Genomic DNA, 23,274 nt, shown 5'->3' with positions numbered 1-23,274 from the left:
GAGGGGCTGTTGGAGGTGATTGAGGAGTGGACCAGGGTGTCGCGGAGGGAGCGGTCCCTTCGGAATGCTGGGAGGGGAGGGGAAGATGCGTTTGGTGGTGGGATCACGCTGGAGGTGACGGAAATGGCGGAGGATGATGTGTTGAATGTGGAGGCTGGTGGGGGGGAAAGGTGAGGACATGGGGAACCCTATTGTGGTTCTGGGAGGGAGGGGAAGGGGTGAGAGCAGAAGTGCGGGAAATGGAACGGATCCCTCCCCCTTTCCCTGCCTCTGCACCTGCTTAAAACCTGTTACATCTCTAACTTTTTCCAGTTCTGATGGTCACAGACCTGAAATGTTAACTCTGTTTCTCTCTCCCCAATGCTGCCTGACCTACTGAGTGTTACCAGCATTTTTTGTTGTTATTTCAGATTTCCAGCATCTGCAGTATTTTGCTATTGTATTGAGTTTGAAGTATTGTGTTGGGTTTAATGTTGCAATCAGATATTTCTGTGTAATATTGGCTCCACAATTTAAAGTCATAATTCATTCTATTTTTTTTTTCAAATACAGCTTTTTGAGATTTAAAGCACAAAACCAAGGCTCAAATCCAGACAAAGTTACCTTCCTATCCTTTTCCTTCCATCAACACTAATGCATATTATGAACCTGGCTCTTGTTTCCATCTTTTTTTTCACAGCTCCCTCTGATCAGCAATTCATTTTCCAGTCTATTCATGTCAGATAAGTGAGGCTGAGCACAATCTGGTGAATCTGGAATCCAAACTCCATTTTGGGAATTTGGATTCAGATTTGGATTTCAATTCCTTCATGAGTTCATTGTGTATTCCAAAGCAAGTTGGGTTTTTTCCCTTCCTTCGTGACCAGTGCTTAAAAATACATCTGCACTTGGCTCAGTCATTTGATTCATGGGATTTGAGCAAATCCTACAATCCATAAGCCTTTAAGATCCATGCCTGCCATTGCCTAGCCAGTAATTCCCAGTTAACCTTGTCTTCCTTCCTACTCTTTTCAACTTTGGTGTCCTTTGTCTTCACCATGGTTTCTTAATTTTAAAATAATCTGAATATATCCAAATGTTGATCTATTTAAGATATGGAAGCTGATTCTTTTCTATGTTCTGTTCAATTAGGTGGTCAATGGGTATTTGGGGATTATTCATTCAAGCTGATTTCAAAGCTAGCTCTCCAGCATATTCCCAATGTCCTGAATAGGCCTTCCTCTGAGTAGGGGGCAGCAGGAGGTTGTAGCGTCAATGGACAATGTATGTGTTGTATCTGCAGCTGCTAGGTTAGTCAGGCTGCCTTCAAACTGGTGATGATCTTTCGACAGCCTCCCCAAGGAATCAGATGAAAAATAAACAGAACTACAAATAGGAGATGGAATCCTTATCAGTGGCTATTGTAAAGAATCATCTAGAGTGCAAGAAATCAGTGATTAGGAAACTATCTTTCCTCCATGGTGAATCAAACCATCATTGTTATCTTCAGCACATTCTGCTTATCTCTTCCATTCGCAAAGATCAGTTTGAATGGGAGATGCCAATAATGAAGATTTGTTGCGTGGAATGACAGCTGCATGTTGTATGAATGCTGCATGTGTGTTTTGAAGAAAGGCTGTTTTCTCTTCACCAGTGATAAAGGAGCTGTTAATAAGAGGAAGGAAGCAGGGCATTCAGTAGATTTCTTTCTAAGAGTCCAACCCACAGCGCTTCGGTGCAGTGACTTTGTTATACTTGAATGTGTGTTCCATGCATCTGGTTGGCCATGGTGTGAAGGTTCTGAATGCTCCAGAGGATCCTTTTCTGGTGCCCAACTAATGTCACTCCGATTCTGCAGAGGTCACTAGAAATTGGCAGGAAACAGGTCAATCAGAGCAACATATTAAGACAATCCGCCAGCTCATTTTTTTGCATGTTTATTCCATGGATGCATATATTTCTACTAGGGTGACCCCAAATCACACACTTTGCTCTGAGCACTTGGGAGTACTGAGGCAAGATTTTAACACTGAAAAACAAAAATGCTGGTAATGACCATTTTAGGAATTAATGCATCTTCAATCTTCTAACAATATTTAGATGCTGATTTTGCATCGTAGACCATCCCAATGGTCAGAACAAGAAGGTTAGGTGAGGTGACTGAAGCCATGGTCAAGGAGGTTGGCTCTGAGGAGACTTCTGAAGGTGGGGAACGAAGTAGCAATGCATGGGGGTCTAGGCAAAGTCTTCCAGAGTGCAAGTGCATGATGGGGAAAGGTCATTCACTGGTGGTGGAGTGGAGCAGGAGGGGGACACACTGTGGTCTACACTCTGAAAATCAGAGGGTATGGCTGTGATATGACTGAAGAAGAATATGGAGATGGGATAGAGAAAAACTAGGGCTGGAGGATATTGGGAGATAATATGCAGCAAGGCTAGACTGGAGGAGGTTACGGAGGCAGGGTAGGTAGAGCAAGGACAGGGTTGGTGGAGGTTTCAGAAGCAGGGTGGAGCAAGGCCAAGGACAGATTTGTAACTGAGGACTTTGAAATGAATGCCCTATAGGATGGGGAGCCAGTGGAGATCGGTGACAAGTTGGGTGATGGGTGAGAGAGAATTAGTATGGAACAGTCAGCATTTAAAGGTTTGTAGAGGTGAAAGGACAAATATACAGGTACGATGATGACTTTCACAATAAGTTCTTTTTGAGACTGGCTAATCTCGGTCTCTATCCAGAGAGTAACCAATTAATGATGTTGGGGTAGAATATCTGTGGGAGTTCCCCAATCTCCCGTTGAGGTTACGGTGGGAGATTGGAAGATGCCCTGTGGTGATTCCAGGCGTTTCTGTGCAACACCACTCTACAATTTATTATTGCGAAAAACAAAGGGAGACTTCTTGTGTGCATTTTTTGCTACAAAATTGTAAACTTGTTCATCAAGAACACTACAAATGACACAGAAAGCATATATTCACCTTAAATGGAATCTAGTCAAATTGGAGCCCAGCAAGAGAAACCTCTTCAAAGAGAAGCCATTTATTGTGAATACTGTGAGCCCATCCATAGAATATTCATTACAAAATTAGCAGATATGTATGTCATTAAAATGTTAAAATATACAGTACTATTTCTCAGAAGAAGCAATGAAAAACATACTTTCGTAAATGTGCTTGCTAATTTGCAAGGCAGAGAATCAAGTCTGATAGCGATTGAGGTTTGAATTATGTAACAGTTAACCAGATGTCAGTTTTGAGACTTGGTTACTCTCTCTGCCAGCTGGTTAACCAACTAATCTCAAAACTGCTTCTCCATATGAGCAAACAGAAATCAGATGGGAAAAAAAGCTCTTCGTGCCGACAGAATTGCTCAGAAAGAAAGCAAAATCAAAAGGCTTGCCCCTCGAGCCCTATTTTAGGTTTAAAACCAAATTTTATTTTTACAGTTAATCCCTGCCAGGTTAAAACTGGTCAAAAACTCCTCCGTAAGCAGTTTTGGATTCCCTCGCCCTTCTCTCCCGCAGTCTTCGTGAAGCACATTTCCATTTCTGCCATATTGCATCTCCTAGTGTATTTGACCAAGGAATTACATTGACTGCATCTGTGATGATATCCAGTTTGATTAACTTAAGAGGCTATTGTAAATTTGGGGAGTGATGGGGTACTGGGAATTAGTTACAAAATCAAAGGTTAATTTTGGTGACTAATGTGTTCATTAAAAATAGTGCAATTATATTTTTAGTACCATTTAAATGAAAGATTCAGGATCCTGGGAAATCAAAACGATTCCCTTATCATTACCACTTACAGTACCTGCTGTTTATATACACAACAGTATCCAGTGTGGCGTAACCAGCTGATGAGAAGTTCTCCTTGTATTGGCCCATTTTGATACCATCAAGCCATTCATCTACTGTGGCAATGGCTGACGAGTCTGGAGTACACGGATCCTGCAAGGAATTGACTGACCTGTATATATTTAAAAAATTCTGATGAGAAAAAGCTGAAACCCTTTCCAAACCGCTCAGTATCTGTTCCTTCTGACTACGCATTTGACTTTTGAAGATGAGCTTTCCATTTCAAAATTAAGTCCGTTAAATCTTACCAAGCTGCGTCGTTGGCTAACGTTTTGAGGCAACTGGGGTTTCGTATCAGCTTGTCGAGAATGTTCACTATCTGGCCAAACTTGGGTCTGTCTCCACGTGCTTTCTGCCAGCAGTCTAGCATTAGCTGATGAAGTACAGCAGGACAATCCATTGGTGCTGGCAAGCGATATCCCTCATCTATTGCTTTAATCACCTGCGGAGGATGCAAGAGTTTTACCCCGGCTTTCACTTACTAAATATTTGTCATCTACAGTTACTGGTCCTTGTAGCATTTCCCAAGGAACTGGTTAATATTCAGGTTTCAATCATTCATAGGCAATAAATAAATAAGTAGAGGTTAGTAGAATCAATAGACAGCATAGTAGGCCCAGATATTGTGTAATATCTGAATATTCATGAAGTATTTTTCTTTAAAAAAAAATTATATTGAATAATCTTGTCAGTATTCAGAGAGTCAGTTAGCTCTCAGCAAGTACATACAGATTAAAATTCAATTGTAGTACAGGGCTCTGCACATACTCCAGTTGAATCTGGATTGCAGTATGTCGGTTGAGAATTAAAATGGTTCTTCTCAAAGAGCAACCAACAATCTCGATCTCTTCCACACTGTTTCAACTGAGCCTCCAGCACAATCTTCAGAGTTTCGAATGATGCACCAACACAATCTCAATCATTAACAGCAACGAGAAAAATAATCGGAACAGTTCACATTTTTTTATAAACCTGCAATGACGGGAAGAAATGGCTCAGCCTCTATAAATGCTTTGGAAAGAAACTCTCTCTCAGAGTGGATTCAGTTTATAACAAGGTACTGTCAATAGTGGTAGTTACGGCATCAGTTGTTAGGCATTCAAACACATACAAAATAATGACAAGAAAACAAGATAGTTTTGGATGAAGGAAATTTGTTGGCCCATTGGATCTCAACCTCCCAGAAGACTAATTCTGCCACCTCCCTATTACAGAATCTAGCTGTTTATTCAAGGAATCTAGTGTACAAGTCTCAACCATCCTTCGTGGGAGTCTCTGAGCTGTTCCTCCTCATTGGGTCATCCCTATAGAAAAGGATGTGCGACTCTTGGAGGTGGCTTGTAATATTTTATATTAAGAGTTCTTGGTAATTGGTTACATAACTACTTTTTGACTGAATACAACTTTTAAACTCAGTACATCCATTTTAGTATAATTATCATCCACATTCAGCATGATCAACATCATAATGCACTGCTTGACTCTCAACTATTAAACTGCAGCAAATTCATAGCAATGCCTATATGTTAGGCAGGAATTTCACTAGGTTTTTTCTCATTGGTGGTTTTGCCTTTAGTTATCTGCCTTGGGAGATTGAGTTTAGGTTCACTCTGTGAGGGTGCTTAATGGTATTTTCTTGGTCTGTACACTATGGTGAAATAGATGATTTAGTGAGTTTTTCCAGTGAGTAGCTGAGGTCCCAGATTCAATCTATGACCTGCATTTAATTTGCTCAGTCAGAGCAGTAATAGGGGTGCTACAGTCGCTCTTAGTGTCCCTCGATGAGGGAGAGCAAAATCAGCCAGAGATTTCAGTCCTGATTCCTTTCCAATAAACACTGCTGTGGGCGCTTATGCACGGGCATCGGGTGCAGATAAGACTAGAATTGGCTCTGGTGCCCCATCCAGCTAAATAGCCTGTCAACACTTGATTGTGGAGGTTTACCACGTAAATAATGGAAACAGGTTTGAGAGGCCAGAGAACAATCTGCAGCTCTGGGACCGAATCTGCAAGAAGTCAACACCTTCAGGAAGAAATGGAAGGGAGAAAATTGGTAGAGACAAAACCTTAGAGTACAATGGAGACTCTTATTTGTTGCAATGTTATACAGCATATCTCAAGCTTAAATGAACAATCTAAAGCATTATGGGTAAAAATTCTATACCAGAGCATGTGTTTTTGCTACTTACATCCTGATTGGACATTTCCCAATAAGGCCTCTCTCCGTATGACATAACTTCCCACATAACAATCCCGTAACTCCATACATCACTGGCTGAAGTGAACTTACGGTAGGCAATGGCCTCTGGGGCTGTCCACCGGATAGGGATCTTTCCTCCCTGAAAACACATGCAAGCATAAGTTTGAGATACAGTGAATAGATTTATAGAAAACAAGGAAAGATAATAATAAATGTAAAATGTTTATCCGTGCCTTTTGTACAATGTCTGCTTTGCTTTTGGTGAATTACGATTTTCAGCAAAAATTGGGAGAATTGACTGGAACTTTTGGGAGGACAGAAATTTGAAGCATTTTCTCCTGAGGTTTCTGTTTGAGTCTGTGCGTGTGCTCTCATTGTTGGGGATGGAGTGAAGTCTTTTTCATTCTTTATTGAGTGTCTGTAATCGGGCCTCTGTCAGTGTAGGTCAGATTGAGCACAACACAAGGTAGATTCCATGAATAGTCAACCTCACGTTACTCTGATAATGTGCCTGACGCAGAAGACGTCCTTTCAGTACCACCATTACTTCCATATTTCTAACTCTGTTCTGAATTAAGCACATCTTGTGCTATATATTTCCATCTATTGAGAACATAGGAACAGGAGTAAGCCATTCAGCCTCTCGAGCCTGCTCCTCCATTCAATAAGATCATGATTGAACTGTACCTCAACTCCAGTTACACGCTTTAGCTCAATATCCCTTGCTATCCTTACCCTAACAAAAACCTATCTTGAAGCTGTTTGGAAAGCTCCAATTTTCCAAGTATCTACATCCTTTTGGGAGGAGAGAATTTCGGATTTCATTTAGACTTGATTCAGAGTGCAGAGATAAACAATTGTAATGTCTTACACAATTAAGTTCACCTGGTAATTTAGCTGAGGAATTCAAGTCAAATTTAGTTATTATTGGGACACTGTGAATGAATTGGGAATGATAATTTTGGTCAAGAATTTGTCAAAGAACATTTAAACCATTGGATAACATGAGAGAAATAAAAATTGAGACAGGTCATTGGCCCTAGGTTTTTAAAAATTTGTTCCCAGAATATGGAATGTGGGAAGGCCGTATTTAGTGTCCTGAAAAGTCTGTGGTGGGCCTTCTCTTTGAAAGAAAAAACTTGCATTTATATGGCACCTTTCACAACCTCAGGAAGGCCCAAAGTGCTTTACAGAGCTCCAGTGCTCTTTGAATAGCGCCATTTCCTTTATGTCCACTTAAGGGGGCAGATGGGGCCTCAGTTTAACGTCTCATCCAAAAGACGGCACCCCCAGCAGTGCAGTGCTCCCTCATTACTGCACTGGAGTGTCAGCCTAGATTTTATGCTCAAGTGGGGCTTGAACCCAGAACTTTCTGACTCCGAGGCAAGAGTGCTACCACTGAGCCGTGGCTGACACTATACATTAGCATAGTTGAGGTGTTTACTTTTGAAGTGCCAGTGAATGCTGCTTGATGTGTTCACTCACCCTAGTTGTATAGGCTGCCTCGGGGTCATCTTCCAGCACTCGGGACAACCCAAAATCAGAGACCTTGCAGACAAAATTGCTGTTCACTAGAATGTTTCTCGCCGCAAGGTCCCGATGTATGTAGTTCATGTCTGACAGATATTTCATCCCTGAGGCAATTCCTCTGAGCATTCCAACTAGCTGGATGACTGTGAATTGTCCATCACGTTTCTGAATATAAATATAAAACATTATTAAATCAATTTGATCTTTTTATTAGCTACCAAACCTATCAGAAAGGAATGGACCATATCAACAGCTGAATCAAACCAGAAAGGGTCAAATATAGACATGGTCTGAGCAATAAATGTCTACAGACTTGAAACAGCAGTGGTTCTCTCAGCTCAGCTCAGAGCTGACTTTCTAAGGATGCTCTATTATATCCTGAGAGAATCACACAACACATCTATTTATAGCAAGAGCTTAAGCTTGAACAGAATAGAACATTGCTACAAAACCGCAAAGCGAGTCTCTCAGGGAACAAAATTTTACACATGACAGTCCACTTCACAACTGGTTTGGGGAAAAAAAATCCTTGAGCTTTCAATTGATCCTCTTAGAAGAGGGGGGCCATTCAGATGAAAATGAAACTGAACAGGTGAAATTAGCATTACCTAGGATTTCCAATAGGCTAGGAATAGGTTCAAATCATGAAGCGTTGTTTTACCTTCATGGATGTAATTTAAATATATCCTACATATGGCAATTTTATCAAACCCCCTGGACACTGTTCCTCTGATTTGGGCCTGTTGTGTAAACTCAATCTCTGCACCCAGCCCTTGCCAGCCGTGCCTTCTGCGACCTGAATCCTACTCTCTGGAATTCTATTCCCAAACTCCTCTACCTCGCCACCTCTTTTTCCTTCTTCACAGAATCCACCACTTCAACCAAACGTTGGGTCACCCCTCCTTCCCCCATATGGCTATCTGAATTGTCTTGGGATGTTCTTTACTTTAAGGGCACTATATATAGGCAATGTGGTGGTCATGTTGTAAACAAATGGCAGATATATATGTCTGTTCATAGTACGGGAGGTCACCTTAACATAGCTTCGTAACAATCTGATTGATTTTCATTTTGTAAAAATCATATTGCGTGCAAATATACCAACCAAGAAAGATCAAAGTAAGAAATCTGCACCAATAGGAATGAGCCAAATAGGGATTTGGTACTTCACACACTATAAGCTACCAGGTGGTGTATGATATGCTGAGCTCTCGGTGTTGGTTTTAGTTCGTGTATGCCTTAGAGTGGGCAAGCCGTAGACCAGCTGCACCTGACGGCCAGTATCCCTGAGCTGGACAAGCTGTGCAGTTAATCAAGAAGCCAGGACCTAGTTAGCTTCACATGTAGGTGTAACTGCTGTTTGCCGACATATTAATTACAGATTTGTGACTTATATTCCTGTACTTTAGTGACAAATTGGAGATAACTAGTTCAAATTGTCGCATCATGTTAGTTTTTATACATTGATGTGGCCAATGCACACAGTCTATTAGATATGTATCACCATCCTAGACATCTTATAAATATGCAAAATCATTGACTGTGAATCTTCATAGCTGGCATCACTGGGAACTCCCACCCACCACCACTCAACTGAACCAAGTGAATCTCAAGGGAACTGACCCGACTGAGCTATGAAAATCTCAGTGACTGGCAGACCTAGAAGGCCCCTGCCCTTGGACCCACCCCCCCTCCCCCCCCCGACTGAATCAACTAGTCCCTCAAGCACCAGAAACCAGTCTCCTAGCCATCTCATTATTTATCTTGCCAATTGTATATTACCAAGTAAGTGAAAGAGGTCAAGTACAGGGAACAGATGAGTAGTACAAATGTGATAGAAATATGGGTTTGGCTGAATGAAAATACATACACTAATTTCATGTGATGATACTGAATCACTGAGGAACCATTGATCAATTTTCATTCATGAATAAATTACAAAATCAATAATCATTACTCAGCTAATAATGTTAAGTCTTGCATATGAAATAGTACTGAATTATACTGATTAAATTTCAAAAACACATTATCTTGAGTTATTTAAGATTAATACAAGAATCAAATTCCATTATTTAAATTGCAGTGCTGTCCTTTACATCTTACATTAGTCAACCTATTTTCCAGCATCATCGTCCAACACACAGAGCAAGCCAATCTTTTCACAGAGATGTCTGCGACTTCTTCACTTAAAGCAGCAGCCTACCAACTGAGACAAGCAAAGCTGAGTACACTAGAAACCCAGGAGATTGCCCCTTCCCCAAATGTGACAAGGAAACTTGAATGAGCAGAGTCTTTGGACCCCCCCTCCCCCTCCCACAGCTTAGGTAAGTGACTGACTACTGGCTCTGGTACTCTCTTCACCCCTAAACTGAGTTAGATGAGTCTCATACCTCGTGTAATATCCCAAAAAATATTTGAGTCCTATCCTAATATTGCAGAGTCCATTATCTGTTTTGGGTGCTAAATGGCGTAAAAATAATCAATGTAGGTTGTCTCCAAGTTGACTGACTAAGACTTCACAGCTTGATCTGAGACTAACTTTGGGTGCCACTAAACAAGCACATAGGCCTCAGTCCTGGATTCTGGTGCTTAAAATCTCACTCCTGTCCTCCCACTCTCATGCAGCAATATATTTTCCATACACTATTTGGGTGTTGGAGCAAAGTGCAGATTATTTCTTTAAATCACTATACAAAATCTGCCTAAATATTTATTCATAAAGACATTTCATTTGAATTTTAAACAGTGTATGCCTTTGATATTAAAGCAATTGGCAAAGAATTGCTAGCAGGAAACCAGGGGAAAAATGGATGACTGAAAATGGAGGGAGAAACACCCTGACATTACTTGCAAGCATAATTCCTTTGTTTTTTAAGCTTGGCAAGGTGCAGAGTGTTGTACAGCCATACTTGTATCCTAAATTAATTGGGAGGCCACTAGGCTGCTGCATCTTTCTGCCTGTGAAACTGGTGGAGCTTCGCCTGACAGCAGAACACACAAAGAAACCCAAAACAAAACAGAACCAGACACAAAAACAGAAAATGCTGGAAACACTCAGCAGGTCAGGCAGCATCCGTGGAGAAAAAAACAGAGTTAACGTTTCAGCTCTGTGACTCTTCTTCAGAACTGGAAAAAGTTGGAGATGTTACAGATTTTAACCAGGTGCAGGGGCAGGGAAAGGGGGAGGGGAGGAACGAACAAAAGGGAAGGTCAGTGATAGGGTGGAAGGCAGGAGTGATTAAATGTTGCGGATGGCAAAATCATCAACAGCTGCCACCTGGAAAATAGGGGCAGAGGTTATGGTCTGAAATTGTTGAACTCGATCTTGAGTCCAGAAGGCTGTAAAGTGCCTAATCGAAAGGTGAGGTACTGTTCCTTGAGCTTACATTGAGCTTCGTTGGAACAGTGTAAGAGGCCGAGGACGGAGGGGTCAATGTGGGAGTGGAGCGGGGAATTTGACAGGCAACCGGAAGCTCGGGGTCACCATTACAGACTGAACGGAAGTGTTCCACAAAGCGGTCACCCAATCTGCGTTTGGTCTCCCCAATGTAGAGGAGACCACATCGTGAGCAGCGAATATAGTATACTAAATTGCAAGAACTACAAGTAAATCGCTGTTTCACCTGGAAGGAGTGTTTGGGGCCCTGGGCAGTGGGAAGGGAGGAGGTAAAAGGGCAGGTGTTGCATCTCCTGTGCTTGCATGGAAAGGTGCCGTGGGGAGGGGAAAGGCTGTTGGGGGTGATTGAGGAGTGGGCCCAGGTGTCATGGAAGGAGCAGACCCTTTGGAATGCTGAAAGGGGAGGTGAGGGGAAGATGTGTTTGGTGGTGGGATCACGCAGGAGGTGGCAGAAATGGCAGAGGATGATCCGTTGAATGTGGAGGTTGGTGGGGTGAAAGGTGAGGACAAGGGGAACCCTATCGTGGTTCCGGGAGGGAGGGGAAGGGGTGAGAGCAGAAGTGTGAGAAATGGAATGGACACAGTCGAGGGCCATGTCAACCATGGTAGAGGGAATCCTCGGTTGAGGAAAAAGGAAGACATGTCGGAAGCATTAGTATGGAAGGTGGCATTGTCAGAACAGATGTGGCGAGACGGAGAAACTGGTAGAATGGAATAGAGTCCTTACAGGAAGCGGGGTGGGAGGAAGTGTAGTCCAGGTAGCTGTGGGAGTCAGTGGGCTTATAGTGGATGTTTGTCGATGCCTATCCCCAGAACTGGACACAACCACCTATCAGGCAACAAGAAAACTTGTTGCTGGGCAATTATGAGGCAGCAATCATCTTGTGAATAAAAGCACCGTCTATGTGGGATAAAAGATGCAAAGACTGAATTCAATTCATGCCACCTTCAAGATAATTTCACCACTTGCAACAACGTGGAGAAACAGTTAACAGTTACAATGGAGTATCGACAGAAGCCAATGTCATACAGCATTCAGGAAAGCAGCTAGGTGACAAGGAGGGCAAAGTGTATGCATATTCAAACATCTTCTTTGATGAGAAAATTAAACAGGAAATAGATCTGCTCGTATCAATTCACCTTCATTTGTTTTAAGTACCTAGGCAAAGTCTAGCCTCTCCTTTGGGTGAATCATTATTGCTTCAATAATAACAAGTGCCACAGTATTAATTATAAAGCAGGCCCTACCCTCAGAAATGAGTCGAGAGATCCATTCTCCATGTACTCAGTTATTATCATTACAGGTTTGCCTAAAGGAGGGAGAAAAGAGCAGTGAATATAAAATAGTACGAAATGAGAGTTTGGGCTCATTTTTTTGTAAGTCAGTGAGACGGCATAATCACATTCCATGTTCCCAGTACTCGCCAGATTACATACAGAATTAATGATGTTGAGCAGGGATTTATCAAGAGATAGGGCTCCAAGTGACATTGCGATCACATAATCCTAAAGCCCACAAAGGAATGGGCTGTATTGCAGATCCAAAGAGCAGGGCAACTTTTGTCAGATACCCACACATTCAGAATTGACACCCCTACCTAGTTCTGGTTTGAAACACAAATAAAATGTCAAGTTGCAGTGATGTCAATGGCCCGAAGCAATACAGGGCATCACCAAAATCATTTCGGGACAAGAAATAAAGACCTGTTCATAAACCCAGTGGCTGAATCCCTCTGCCATAGGATAAAAACTACTGGCACCAACAGGATTCACATTCTGCTTTGCATTTGTTCCTACCCACCAGATTTCAGTAACCCCAACTGAGGTCTTGTTGGCTATCAATACAGTTTTAATATTAAATATCAGTTCATGGTGTTAAACATTTAAATTCAAAATACCCTTGGCATGCAAGAGACATTGGATAGTTTGCTGTTTCAGCAGCAGTTATTAAGCGTTTACTGGTATTATGAGTTTTATATCCTATAACAATTTTCGATTCGAAATATCATTTCCACTATTAGATCCAAGATTCTGAAACTAGGGGATTTAATTTCCACAGGGGTTTCCCCGATTGTCCGCAGCAACTTTGGAAGAGCTGCAGAAACCCTGAGAAATGGCGTAAAGGTTTCCGTGGATCTCCTGCCAAAGTTGCGGTCGGTGATCGGGAGCACTCCCCATGAAATTCAACCCCTAGGAGCACATTTAAGATTTCAGGAACCTAATTTTGGATTCAAGGAACTACTGTAATTATAGAATCACAGAAATTTATGGCATAGAAGGAGGCCATTCGGCCCATTGTGTCTGTGCCGGCCGGAAAAGAGCTATCCAGCCTAATCCCACTTTCCAGCTCTTACATAAGAACATAAGAAATAAGAGCAGGAGTAGGCCATTTGGCCCTTCAAGCCTGCTCCACCATTCAATAAGAACATGGCTGATCTTCTACCTCAACTCCACCTTCCCACACTATCCCCATATTCCTTAATGCCCTTAGTTCCCAAAAATCTATCGATCTCTGTCTTGAATATACTCAACGACTGAGCATCCACAGCTCTTTGGGGTAGAGAATTCCAAAGATTCACCACCCTTTGAGTGAAGAAATTTCTCATCTGTCCTAAAGGGCTGACCCCTTATTCTGAGACTGTGACCCTGTGTTCTTGTCTCCCCAGCCAGGGGAAACATCCTCCCTGCATCTACCCTGTCAAGCCATGTAAGAATTTTATATGTTTCAATTAGATCACCTCTCATTCTTCTAAACTCTAGGCCTAGTCTCCTCAATCTCTCCTCTTGGTCCTAATGTAGGGACAATGTTAGTCAAGTAATGATCGCTTGTCTCCGGTTATATTTTACTTGCTTTGTAATGTAAGGGATTAGTATGCCAGTGACATCTAGTGGCAGAACATGCATCTTTTTTTTAAGCAACCTGTACAATTTGGATACTTATGATAGCCAATTGGCTCGTATATTGACCATCTAGCATATGATGGATCTAATCATATCATCTTTTAAGGGACAATTTGGGTAAAAATATTATGGCAGATGTTTCATACTTATGTTCCAATTGCATTATCTTGTATTTATCCATGTTAAAGCACATCTGCTATCCTTGGCCCATCTGTTGAAATTGTCCAGATTTATTTGAATGCTCTCAATGTGCCTTATGCAAGTTGACAGAGAAATTTCATGGAACTTTTATCTTGAAATTTTTGGTTACGGTTGGTTTTCTTCTTCTGAAGTCAAAAGTGCAAATTGTACATGCTCTACAAAGAAATATAGGGGGAAAAACCTGCATTTAGACTGCACCTTTCACAGATGTAACAAAGTGCTTCACAACTAATGAAATAGTTCAGAGATCTAATGACCATTGTAATGTAGGTCAACGTGGCAACCAATTTGCATAGGTCAATGTGACAACCAATTTGCATAGGTCAATGTGACAACCAATTTGTATAGGCCAACGTGGCAACCAATTTGCATAGGCCAACGCGGCAACCAATTTGCACACAGCAATAGCCCAGAGATAAATGACTAGATAATCTGCTTCAGTGATGATGGTTAAGCGATAAATGTAGGCCGGGACAACTTCCCTGCTCTTCTTCAAATGCCTTTTACATCCAACTGAGAGGGCAGACGAGGCCTCGGTTTAACATCTCATCCAAAAGACGGCATCTCCGACAGTGCAGCACTCCCTCAGTACTGGACACTGGAGTGTCAGACTAGATTTGGTGCTCAAGTCTCTGGAGTGGGGTTTGAACCCACAATGTTTGACTCAGAGGTAAGAGTGCTGCCACTGAGCCAAGGCTGACAAAGGGAATGGGATTGATGTGCTTGGTGGCCCTTTCTCATTCCACACTTATGTACAGATTTGGGTTTTTTACCTCAATCTGTTTAGATTTGATCATGTGATGGATGCCCCGCCCCCCAAACTGTTTCAAAATCTGATCTCCTGAGTGAACAGTCACTGGGCCACTACAGAATATGACACTTTGAACAGAAAGTTACTACTAGACCATCATATAAAGTACATGGATGAGCTTTATTCAAAGCCCTTGTTCAACACTATCCAATTGGATGGCATCATTTTCACACACCTGCTCCAGGTTGTTATCAGTTACAATGCAAAATAGTATTAAGAGATTCTGAGAAACCAGATTAAACATGCAGGTATGAAGCTCTGGTACAAAGGTATAAAACTCTCCTAAAGAGATTACATTTCAACTGATACTTCCATAATAAAATTTAAGATCATGCAGTATATATGTGAGAAATTGTTGCTTTAAGACTCCGAAAGGGGATTAATTTGGAAAAGGATTTGGATCTGATTAGAGTTTATAATTTAAAGTTGTGAAATTTAGATGGTTCAAATCCAAAACTGGAAAACTAAAATATCAACTGTGCACAACTGGAGAAAGCCTCTTTAAATCGCCAGGGAATGGATGTCTTGGATAGATTGCCTCCCTCCCCATAACTGCCAGGAAAACAGTTAACATCAAGAGATAGTTCCCCGTAGACTGCTAAGGAAAGAGGAATCTTGGAAGGATAATCCTCCTAGACTGCCAGGAAAACTGATTAGTTTTTGCTCCTTAAAGACTGCCAGAGTGATGACTACACCAGATGGATTCCTGAGAGCATAATCACTGGACCAACACAAAAATGGATACCTTGGATAGGCAGTTACTAGGCCACCACGTAAACTGAACGTACCAAATAGAAAGTCAAGTGCATGGATACATTTTATTTAAAGACCTTAGTCACGCCCTCCCAGCTGTCACCTGGAAACATTGACCCATTCATTGTTGCCAAGATGGTATCACGCAATTGCAGAATGAGTTAAAAAAATTTAAAAAGTCCCACTGAACATATGTGACATTGTTTTCTTAAAGCGACAGTACATGTAATTTGGGGCAAAGTGTTGGCTTTTGTCTGAATAAATCCTGATTGGCACAGATGCAATCGACTCCGACTCAGAATGCAATTCAGAGCTCGTCCCAAGGAGATTAGAAAATATTGGATACATTCAAGCGACAGCTATCAGCCACAGATTCAGCCTCCCTGGTTAATTGAAGCAGTTAGTGATTTCATCATAATCTGCATATATGAAACAACTGAACCTTCACTCATTAGTTCATGATGCAGTTCTCCACAGTATCTTCAGGCCGTGGTTATGGGAGGATCATTGTGACCATCTTACAACTCCCAAGACAAAGATAAAACGATGAATTAAGAGTGAATCATTTCTGCCTTTTATTCATTCTCCATCTGACTTGCATCAAGACAATAGCAAATACTGATGAAGTCTCCTGCATTCATTCTGTGACAACGTCTTACAAAGACAACAGTGTGCAACTTGGCTTCCTTTCCTGTCGTCTACCACATGCTTTCTATTCATTACAATATGCACTAATCAAAGCTTTCAATAAATGTCAGCAGATAATTAGACTTGGCAATCTACTGAGAATTCTTATGTCCATAAAATCATGAATGTTAATGAGCTCTTGTCTGAGTTATTTGTGAGCCTGTGGAAGATGGGCTTGATGGATTGGTCCAATCAAAGGCTCAGGCAGAGAAGGGAGGCCCAGATGAGAACCATTACCTCATTTCAATATGTCAGCTGCTATGCAAAGGCCGCAGAGCACCTGCACTTACAAATTATTAAAATACCTCGACGACTTCACACTGAGAAAAAGCAATGTCAACGCATCAACCACAGGTGTCAGGAAACTGTCGAAACCAAGCCTCTGACTTCTTCATTATTCTTCAGGCATCTTTTATCTCCTGCATGGTGGAGTGCAAATAGTGAAATAGTTGATTTATCTGTGCCATATACTGTCCTTGGCCAACTAATCCTATCTTTCCTCATTTTACATTCAAGAGAAGTGTGGAAAGAACGTAAAATAAATACATCAAGGTTTTCGAAAGGCTGTAAATATTTATAGGGTTATTAAATAGCCCAGTGCTTTCTTACTAACAGTGCATCAAGAAGAAGTATTGCTTCAAGAAGCCAGCTCAAGGTCAGAGGATGTTGTACTAGAATCAATAATCAAGCCAACCTCTTTGCTGGATTTTTTTTGAGACTCCTTGGGGCCGATGTCATGAGTGAGAGCTACCAGCGGGGAGCTTAGTTTGCCAGAAGTACGGGTCAGGAATTTTCAGGCTCCCTCCCCTTGATTTTCCATCTATTAAAATTAATGAAGGGAAAATTGTGGAAGTGCACCCGTCGTTTCCCAACACACGCTTCTGGGAAGCAAGGCTCCCTGCTGAAAATCCGCACTTGTAAAATCATCCCTCTTATTTAAAGAATCAGATTTGGTTTTAGTTTAAGTTTTAGTTTAAGATGTTGCTCTTTGAAAGAGCTGGCGCAGACTCGATGGGCTCCTTCTGTGCTGCACTATTCTATGACTCTATGATTGCTGAGTGCTATCACAGTCCTTGCTGCATATCAAATATGGCCTGGATGAACAAAGTGGTTGCAGTTGGGATTTTCGGTTATGTTTTGACCAAACTGCGCACACCTAGCTTAATGTCCAACTTAATCCGAGGCACTGAAATTAATATTGGAATCAAGGCTACAATTTGTTAGTTTATTTTTAATTTTATTTTCTATTTGGAGAATAGCTTGCTCCTGGAAAACAGAATTCCCACCCAATCAATTCGGTCACGTTTTCGGTGGATTTGATAATTTGAGTTTTTCAGAGCTGAATCTTAATGTCAACTTATTTATTTTTATCTTCTTGTTATATTTACACAGGATTACTTAATTTCCCATGAGCTCAGTCTCATAAGATGCCTTTTTTAAATTTGTTTATGGGATCAGGGTGTCCCTGGCAAGGCCAGTATTTATTGCCCATCCCTAATTGCCCTTGAGAAGGTGGTGGTGAGCCGCTTTCTTGAACTGCTGCAGTCCGTTTGGTGAAGGTACTCCCACAGTGCTGTTAGGGAGGGAGTTCCAGGATTTTGACCCAGTGACGTTGAAGGATACCTCTAAGTCAGGATGGTGTATGACTTGGAGGGGAACTTGGAGGTGGTGGTGTTCCCATGTGCCTGCTGCCCTTGTCCTTCTAGGTGGAAGAGGTCACAGGTTTGGGAGGTGCTGCCAAAGAAGCCTTGGCAAGTTGCTGCAGTGCATCTTGTAGATGGTACACACTGCAGCCACGGTGCACTGGTGGTGGAGGGAGTGAATGTTTAAGGTGGTGGATGGGGTGCTGCTTTGTCCTGGATGGTGTCAAGTTAGTGACACAAAAGATAGAAGGCAAAACCAAAATAAAGACACAAACTTTTTTTTCGATTTAGATGACCCCTTCTCTTTAAGGTATTTTCCCCCTTCCCCTTGTCATGGGTGTCCTAATGCTGTGAGTGAGCCACCTTTTAATCAAGAGGGAAGGTGAACAACGACTCCCTGGGTCTCTGTTGATGCTTCTCTAGGGTCAGCCTGTGAGGAGACATGCTAGAGTTGCCCAAGGTGACACAGCACACCAGGGTCCTAATGCAATCTGCTACCACATTGTTCAAGTCGATTTCCTTTTTAAAAATATGCAGAAAAGAAGCAACAAGAATTTTAAACCCAGTTAATATTTTGCAAAGCACTGTTGGTGCAAAAACCGCATACATCTTGTTTAAGTAAAATATAAAACCTGTACCAAACAAAATTCTAAAAGGGGCCATTAATTTAATGAAAGTACAATTGACAAATTTTTATTTGAGAAGAAACTGAAGCGTTTTATTCCATTTCAAATATATGCATCATGAAGGTGGTCCCCTTTTAAAGATCTATGAATAATGTTTACTTACAAATAAGTCAACTCCTCCCTTTTTTCAAAACTACCAGAGGTTAGCAAGTGGCCTTGCTCAGGTACTTAAAGCTGTGGTATCAATGTTTAGGCCAAATAGCATGTGTTAACATTTTACAGTTCCCCTACTGTATTTAAAAAAGAAAGAACTTGTGTTTATACAGTGCCTTTCGCAGGAAGTGTCATCGCTGTTGTCATGTAGGCATTAGGATTTGTATTCTTTGCTACATTACCACAGTGACTACACTTCAAAAAAAGGCCTTCATTGGCTGTAAAGTGCTTTGGGATATCCCGAGGTCGTGAAAGACACTATATAAATACAAGACTTTCTTTTATATTTCCCAGTTAGATATTTAATAAAATGTGGGCAGTTACAGGTTTAAAGCTGCATTGTCCCAAATATTATGCAATTGGTAAAATAGATAAGGGAGAACCAGTGGATGTGGTGTATTTGGACTTTCAGAAGGTTTTCGATAAGGTCCCACATAAGAGATTAGCGTGCAAAATCAAGGCACATGGGATTGGGGGCGAGGTATTGACTTGGATAGAGAACTGGTTGGCGGACAGAAAGCAAAGAGTTGGAATAGATGGGTCGGTTTCCGAGTGGCAGGTAGTGACTAGTGGGGTACCGCAAGGATCGGTCCTAGGACCCCAGCTGTTCACAATATATATTAATGATCTGGACGAGGGAATTGGATGTAATATCTCCAAATTTGCAGATGACACAAAGCTGGGTGGGAGGGTAAGCTGTGAGGAGGATGTCGTGAAACTCCAGTACAATTTGGACAGGTTGGGTGATTGGGCAGAAACATGGCAAATGCACTATAATGTGGATAAATGTGAGGTTATCCACTTTGGTGGCAAAAACAGGATTGCAGATTATTATTTGAATGGCAATAGATTGGGAGAAGGGGAAGTGCAAAAAGACCTGCGTGTTATTGTGCACCAGTCGCTGAAGGTAAGCATGCAGGTGCAGCAGGCGGTTAAGAAGGCAAATGGTATGTTGGCCTTCGTAGCAAGAGGGTTCGAGTACAAGAACAAGGATGTCTTGCTGCAGTTATACAGGGCCTTGGTGAGACCGCACCTTGAGCATTGTGTACAGTTTTGGTCACCTTACCTGAGGAAGGACATTCTTGCCATGGAAGAAGTGCAGCGAAGATTCACCAGGCTGATACCTGGGATGGCAGGAATGACGTACGAGGAGAGATTGTGTCGATTGGGCTTCTACTCACTGGAGTTTAGAAGATTGAGAGGGGATCTCATCGAAACCTATAAAATTCTGTCAGGCCTGGACAGACTAGATGCAGAAAGGATGTTTCTGATGGCCGGGGAGTCCAGAACCAGGGGTCATAGTCTAAGGATAAGGGGTAAGCCATTTAGGACTGAAATGAGGAGGAATTTCTTCACCCAGAGAGTGGTGAACCTGTGGAATTCTCTGCCACAGAGGGCGGTGGAGGCCAGTTCATTAAATATATTCAAGAAAGAGTTGGATATATTCCTTGAGGCTAAAGGGATCAAGGGATATGGGGAAAAGGCAGGAACAGGGTACTGAATTTGGATGATCAGCCATGATCTCATTGAATGGCGGAGCAGGCGCGATGGGCCGAATGGCCTACTCCTGCTCCTATCTTCTATGTTTCTATATCATGTTTGGGTTGCACAGCAGTGTACACCTGAGGTTGTATAATATGAGATGATGCTCTAGAGAAGCATATTATATAGAGTTAGTTACTCTAATTGTCAGGTCCATGAATAGTGAATATTATAACTAAGGTCATGGTATATTATAAAATACGATAGTGAAGAGTGTATTAGGGACTAGGTACATTAGATATTTTTTATTAATAATCATAAACAATTTATTTATATGAGAATTCTGGCATATCTGAGGGTCAGAATAATTTTAATTTAGTACTCTATTGGGGAATAAACCATCCTAAGGGTATGGTGTGAGACTGTGGTATATCAGAAGGCATTTTAAATGTTCCTTTTCTATTAGCGAGGTAATGTGCATTATATCAGGCAGAGTTATAGTGAGATCCATTACCTTAAGATTACTATTGTTCTAACAACGAAAACAGAATCTGATCCTAAGGTAATAAATAATATTACCAATTATCTAATGCTTCAGCAAAAATAAATAAATCAGTTCTGCCGTCATCATTAAAATGAAAAATAGTAAACATCGATAGAGTGCCTCCCCTAATGCCCTGCCAGAAATTGTATTTTTAAATCTTAATGTCCTGCTGTCTTTGCTTAACAATAAATACCAAATGAACAGTGACACGCCGAGCACAAGTAACGGCGGCATCTACGTGAGCACTGAGCTAACCCTTTCATTGAAGATATTCTGCACGTTCCTGAGTATCACACTGCAAAGTTGAAATGTGCACGCTCTTTCTAATTTGTTCTCCTTCAAGTGGTAACCAGGGAACCCAGATTTAAGACAGTTGGCAAAACAACCAGGGGGGAGATGAGGAGAATTTTTTTTTAAGCAGCGAGTTATTATAATCTGGAATGCACTGCCTGAAATGGTGGTGGAAGTGGATTCAATAGTAACTTTCAATAGGGAGTTGGATAAATACTTGTAAAGGAAAAATTTGTAGGGTTATGGGGGGAAAAAAGTAGGACTAATTGGATAGCTCTGTCAAAGAGCTGGCACAGGCACGATGGGCTAAATGGTCTCCTTCCCTGCTTTTATGATTCTATTCTCTAAATTTTTGTTATAAAACTGGTGAGATTTAAAAAAAAGACCTGTGAATGTTGGAAATCCGAAATTAGAACGTCTGAAAGAGAAAGTTAGTTGAACACTTTGGGTGCGCCCCTTCATTGGAACGGTTTTGATGCAAGGTTGCGCCTGAAACATTAATCTCTCTTTCTCTTTCAGAGGCTGAGTGGTCTGCTGTGTGTGGCAGCATTTCTTTCAGTTACAAAATGTTAGTGTTGGGTTAAAATAATTTGGTCGTTTCCACATTATCAAAACCAGCCTTGCCATTGTTTTACAACATCATAAAATCCGAGGCAGAAATGAATCAATACCTTATCTACTCTAAGATCTTTACTAATACATCTTTATAAAGACAGGAAGGACAGCAGGTGCAGGAATCTAATACAATGTTACAGCTAAATTTACAAGAAATAGTTGTCTAACTATTGCTTAGTAAATAAAGACTCTGTCAGCCATGATAGATTGCTCTCATATCCTGAATCCGAGGCCAATAATGGTAGGTTTATGTCAGAAACAAGGATGGTCAATACGCACACAGCAAGACGGTAGGATTCTGAGGTTAAGGCTCACACTGTAGGTAATGGTGGGTATGCATCATACAAAGTGAATCACCAGTTTTAAGCGATGGACATTCCTTGTCTTTCTTTTAAACAAAAGAACCATATCTGCTTCTTCTCCTATAAATTAAATATCCATTAGCCTCTTGTCCAGCTCCCTTGCAAAGCAGGAAAAGATTGAAAGGTTCGATGCTTGAGGTTACATTCTGTGACATAGTTATCACGGTGATTGATGAAACAGCCGATCGAATTTATGCATGCTCGAGGCTTGGCCGCTACCTTCAATACGAATGGAGCTCTAAGTGGAGAGCTGTGAGATCGATCTGGCATCTCGAAGCTGGTATAAGGATGGGCAGTCATTGCAAGTTCATTCCAAGGGAAACTGTTGGCAAATCAGTCTGCGCCAGCCGCCGGTGTGACGGGAATAACTCCCAGCTCGACAGCGGCTGCGCTCCTGGCTTGCTGAAATTCAATTGAATTTTTCATCAGTCACGATTATATGCACCACTGAACAGCAGAGACAGCATTTCCTGGCACTATTCATATTTCTACATAGGAAGTGATTCGTTCAAACACTGCTGATACAGTAGAATGCACTGCACTGTACTGCTAATATAACTTTATGATATGGATATAATATTTCAAAGTGACTTAATCCACTGATTAAGTTATGCTAACTATGTACTGGTCATTATTATTCGCCTATGTCTGCATGGGCTCAAATTACATTTTGGATTAGTAGTACATTCCAGGAGTGGGCATGGCTGATGGTAGCAATGTTATTACCAGCAAAGCCAATTGATGTAATAGAAATATGTAATAGCAGAAAACACGATTGATTAACATCCGCTCCCGCCTCCCCTGTCCCTGAAAGTACATTGTCACAATCCCGTTCTATTTATTGATGGGCAAGAAGAACCTCTACCTTTTGGTGTTGCAACATTATAACAGTGACTACACTTCAAAAGTAATTGGCTGTAAAATGCTTTGGGATGTCCTGAGTTCATGAAAGCCGCTACATAAATGCGAGTCTGTCTTTAACATAGCCAGACTCCCAAGAAGAACCCCCATGTTCTCAACTCAGAGATGGGTGGGCGGCGAGGGCGGAAACCAGGCTTGCCAAGTTCACATGACTGCATGATCTACCCCATTTAGTCACGTGGACAGTTCTTCAAAGAGCATTGCTACGCTGTAATTGAATACTCTACATGCCCACGTTTCTAAGTATCAAGGAGCCTAAACTGC

General features: G+C 41.5%; 1 protein-coding gene across 1 annotated transcript in view; it reads right to left on the bottom strand.

Annotated features, from left to right (window-relative positions):
* Positions 1-375: 375 nt before the first annotated feature.
* Positions 376-23,274, bottom strand: part of LOC147115965 (ephrin type-A receptor 3-like) — a 441,173-nt gene continuing 418,274 nt past the window's right edge. The window contains exons 12-17 of the mRNA XM_085990636.1: positions 12,209-12,270; positions 7,519-7,728; positions 6,023-6,172; positions 4,082-4,275; positions 3,790-3,945; positions 376-1,843 (exon numbers count right to left, since the gene is read on the bottom strand). Of these exons, the coding sequence (XP_085846762.1) occupies positions 1,729-1,843; positions 3,790-3,945; positions 4,082-4,275; positions 6,023-6,172; positions 7,519-7,728; positions 12,209-12,270 (887 nt within the window). The 3' untranslated portion in view covers positions 376-1,728. The remainder of the gene's footprint in view (positions 1,844-3,789; positions 3,946-4,081; positions 4,276-6,022; positions 6,173-7,518; positions 7,729-12,208; positions 12,271-23,274) is intronic.

This window comes from Somniosus microcephalus, chromosome 6, assembly GCF_052327205.1.
Source record: "Somniosus microcephalus isolate GS21.2 chromosome 6, FLI_Smic_1.0, whole genome shotgun sequence".
Lineage (NCBI taxonomy): Eukaryota > Metazoa > Chordata > Chondrichthyes > Squaliformes > Somniosidae > Somniosus > Somniosus microcephalus.
Note: the sequence above shows the minus strand (reverse complement) of the source record. Positions and strands in the feature narration are given on the sequence as shown.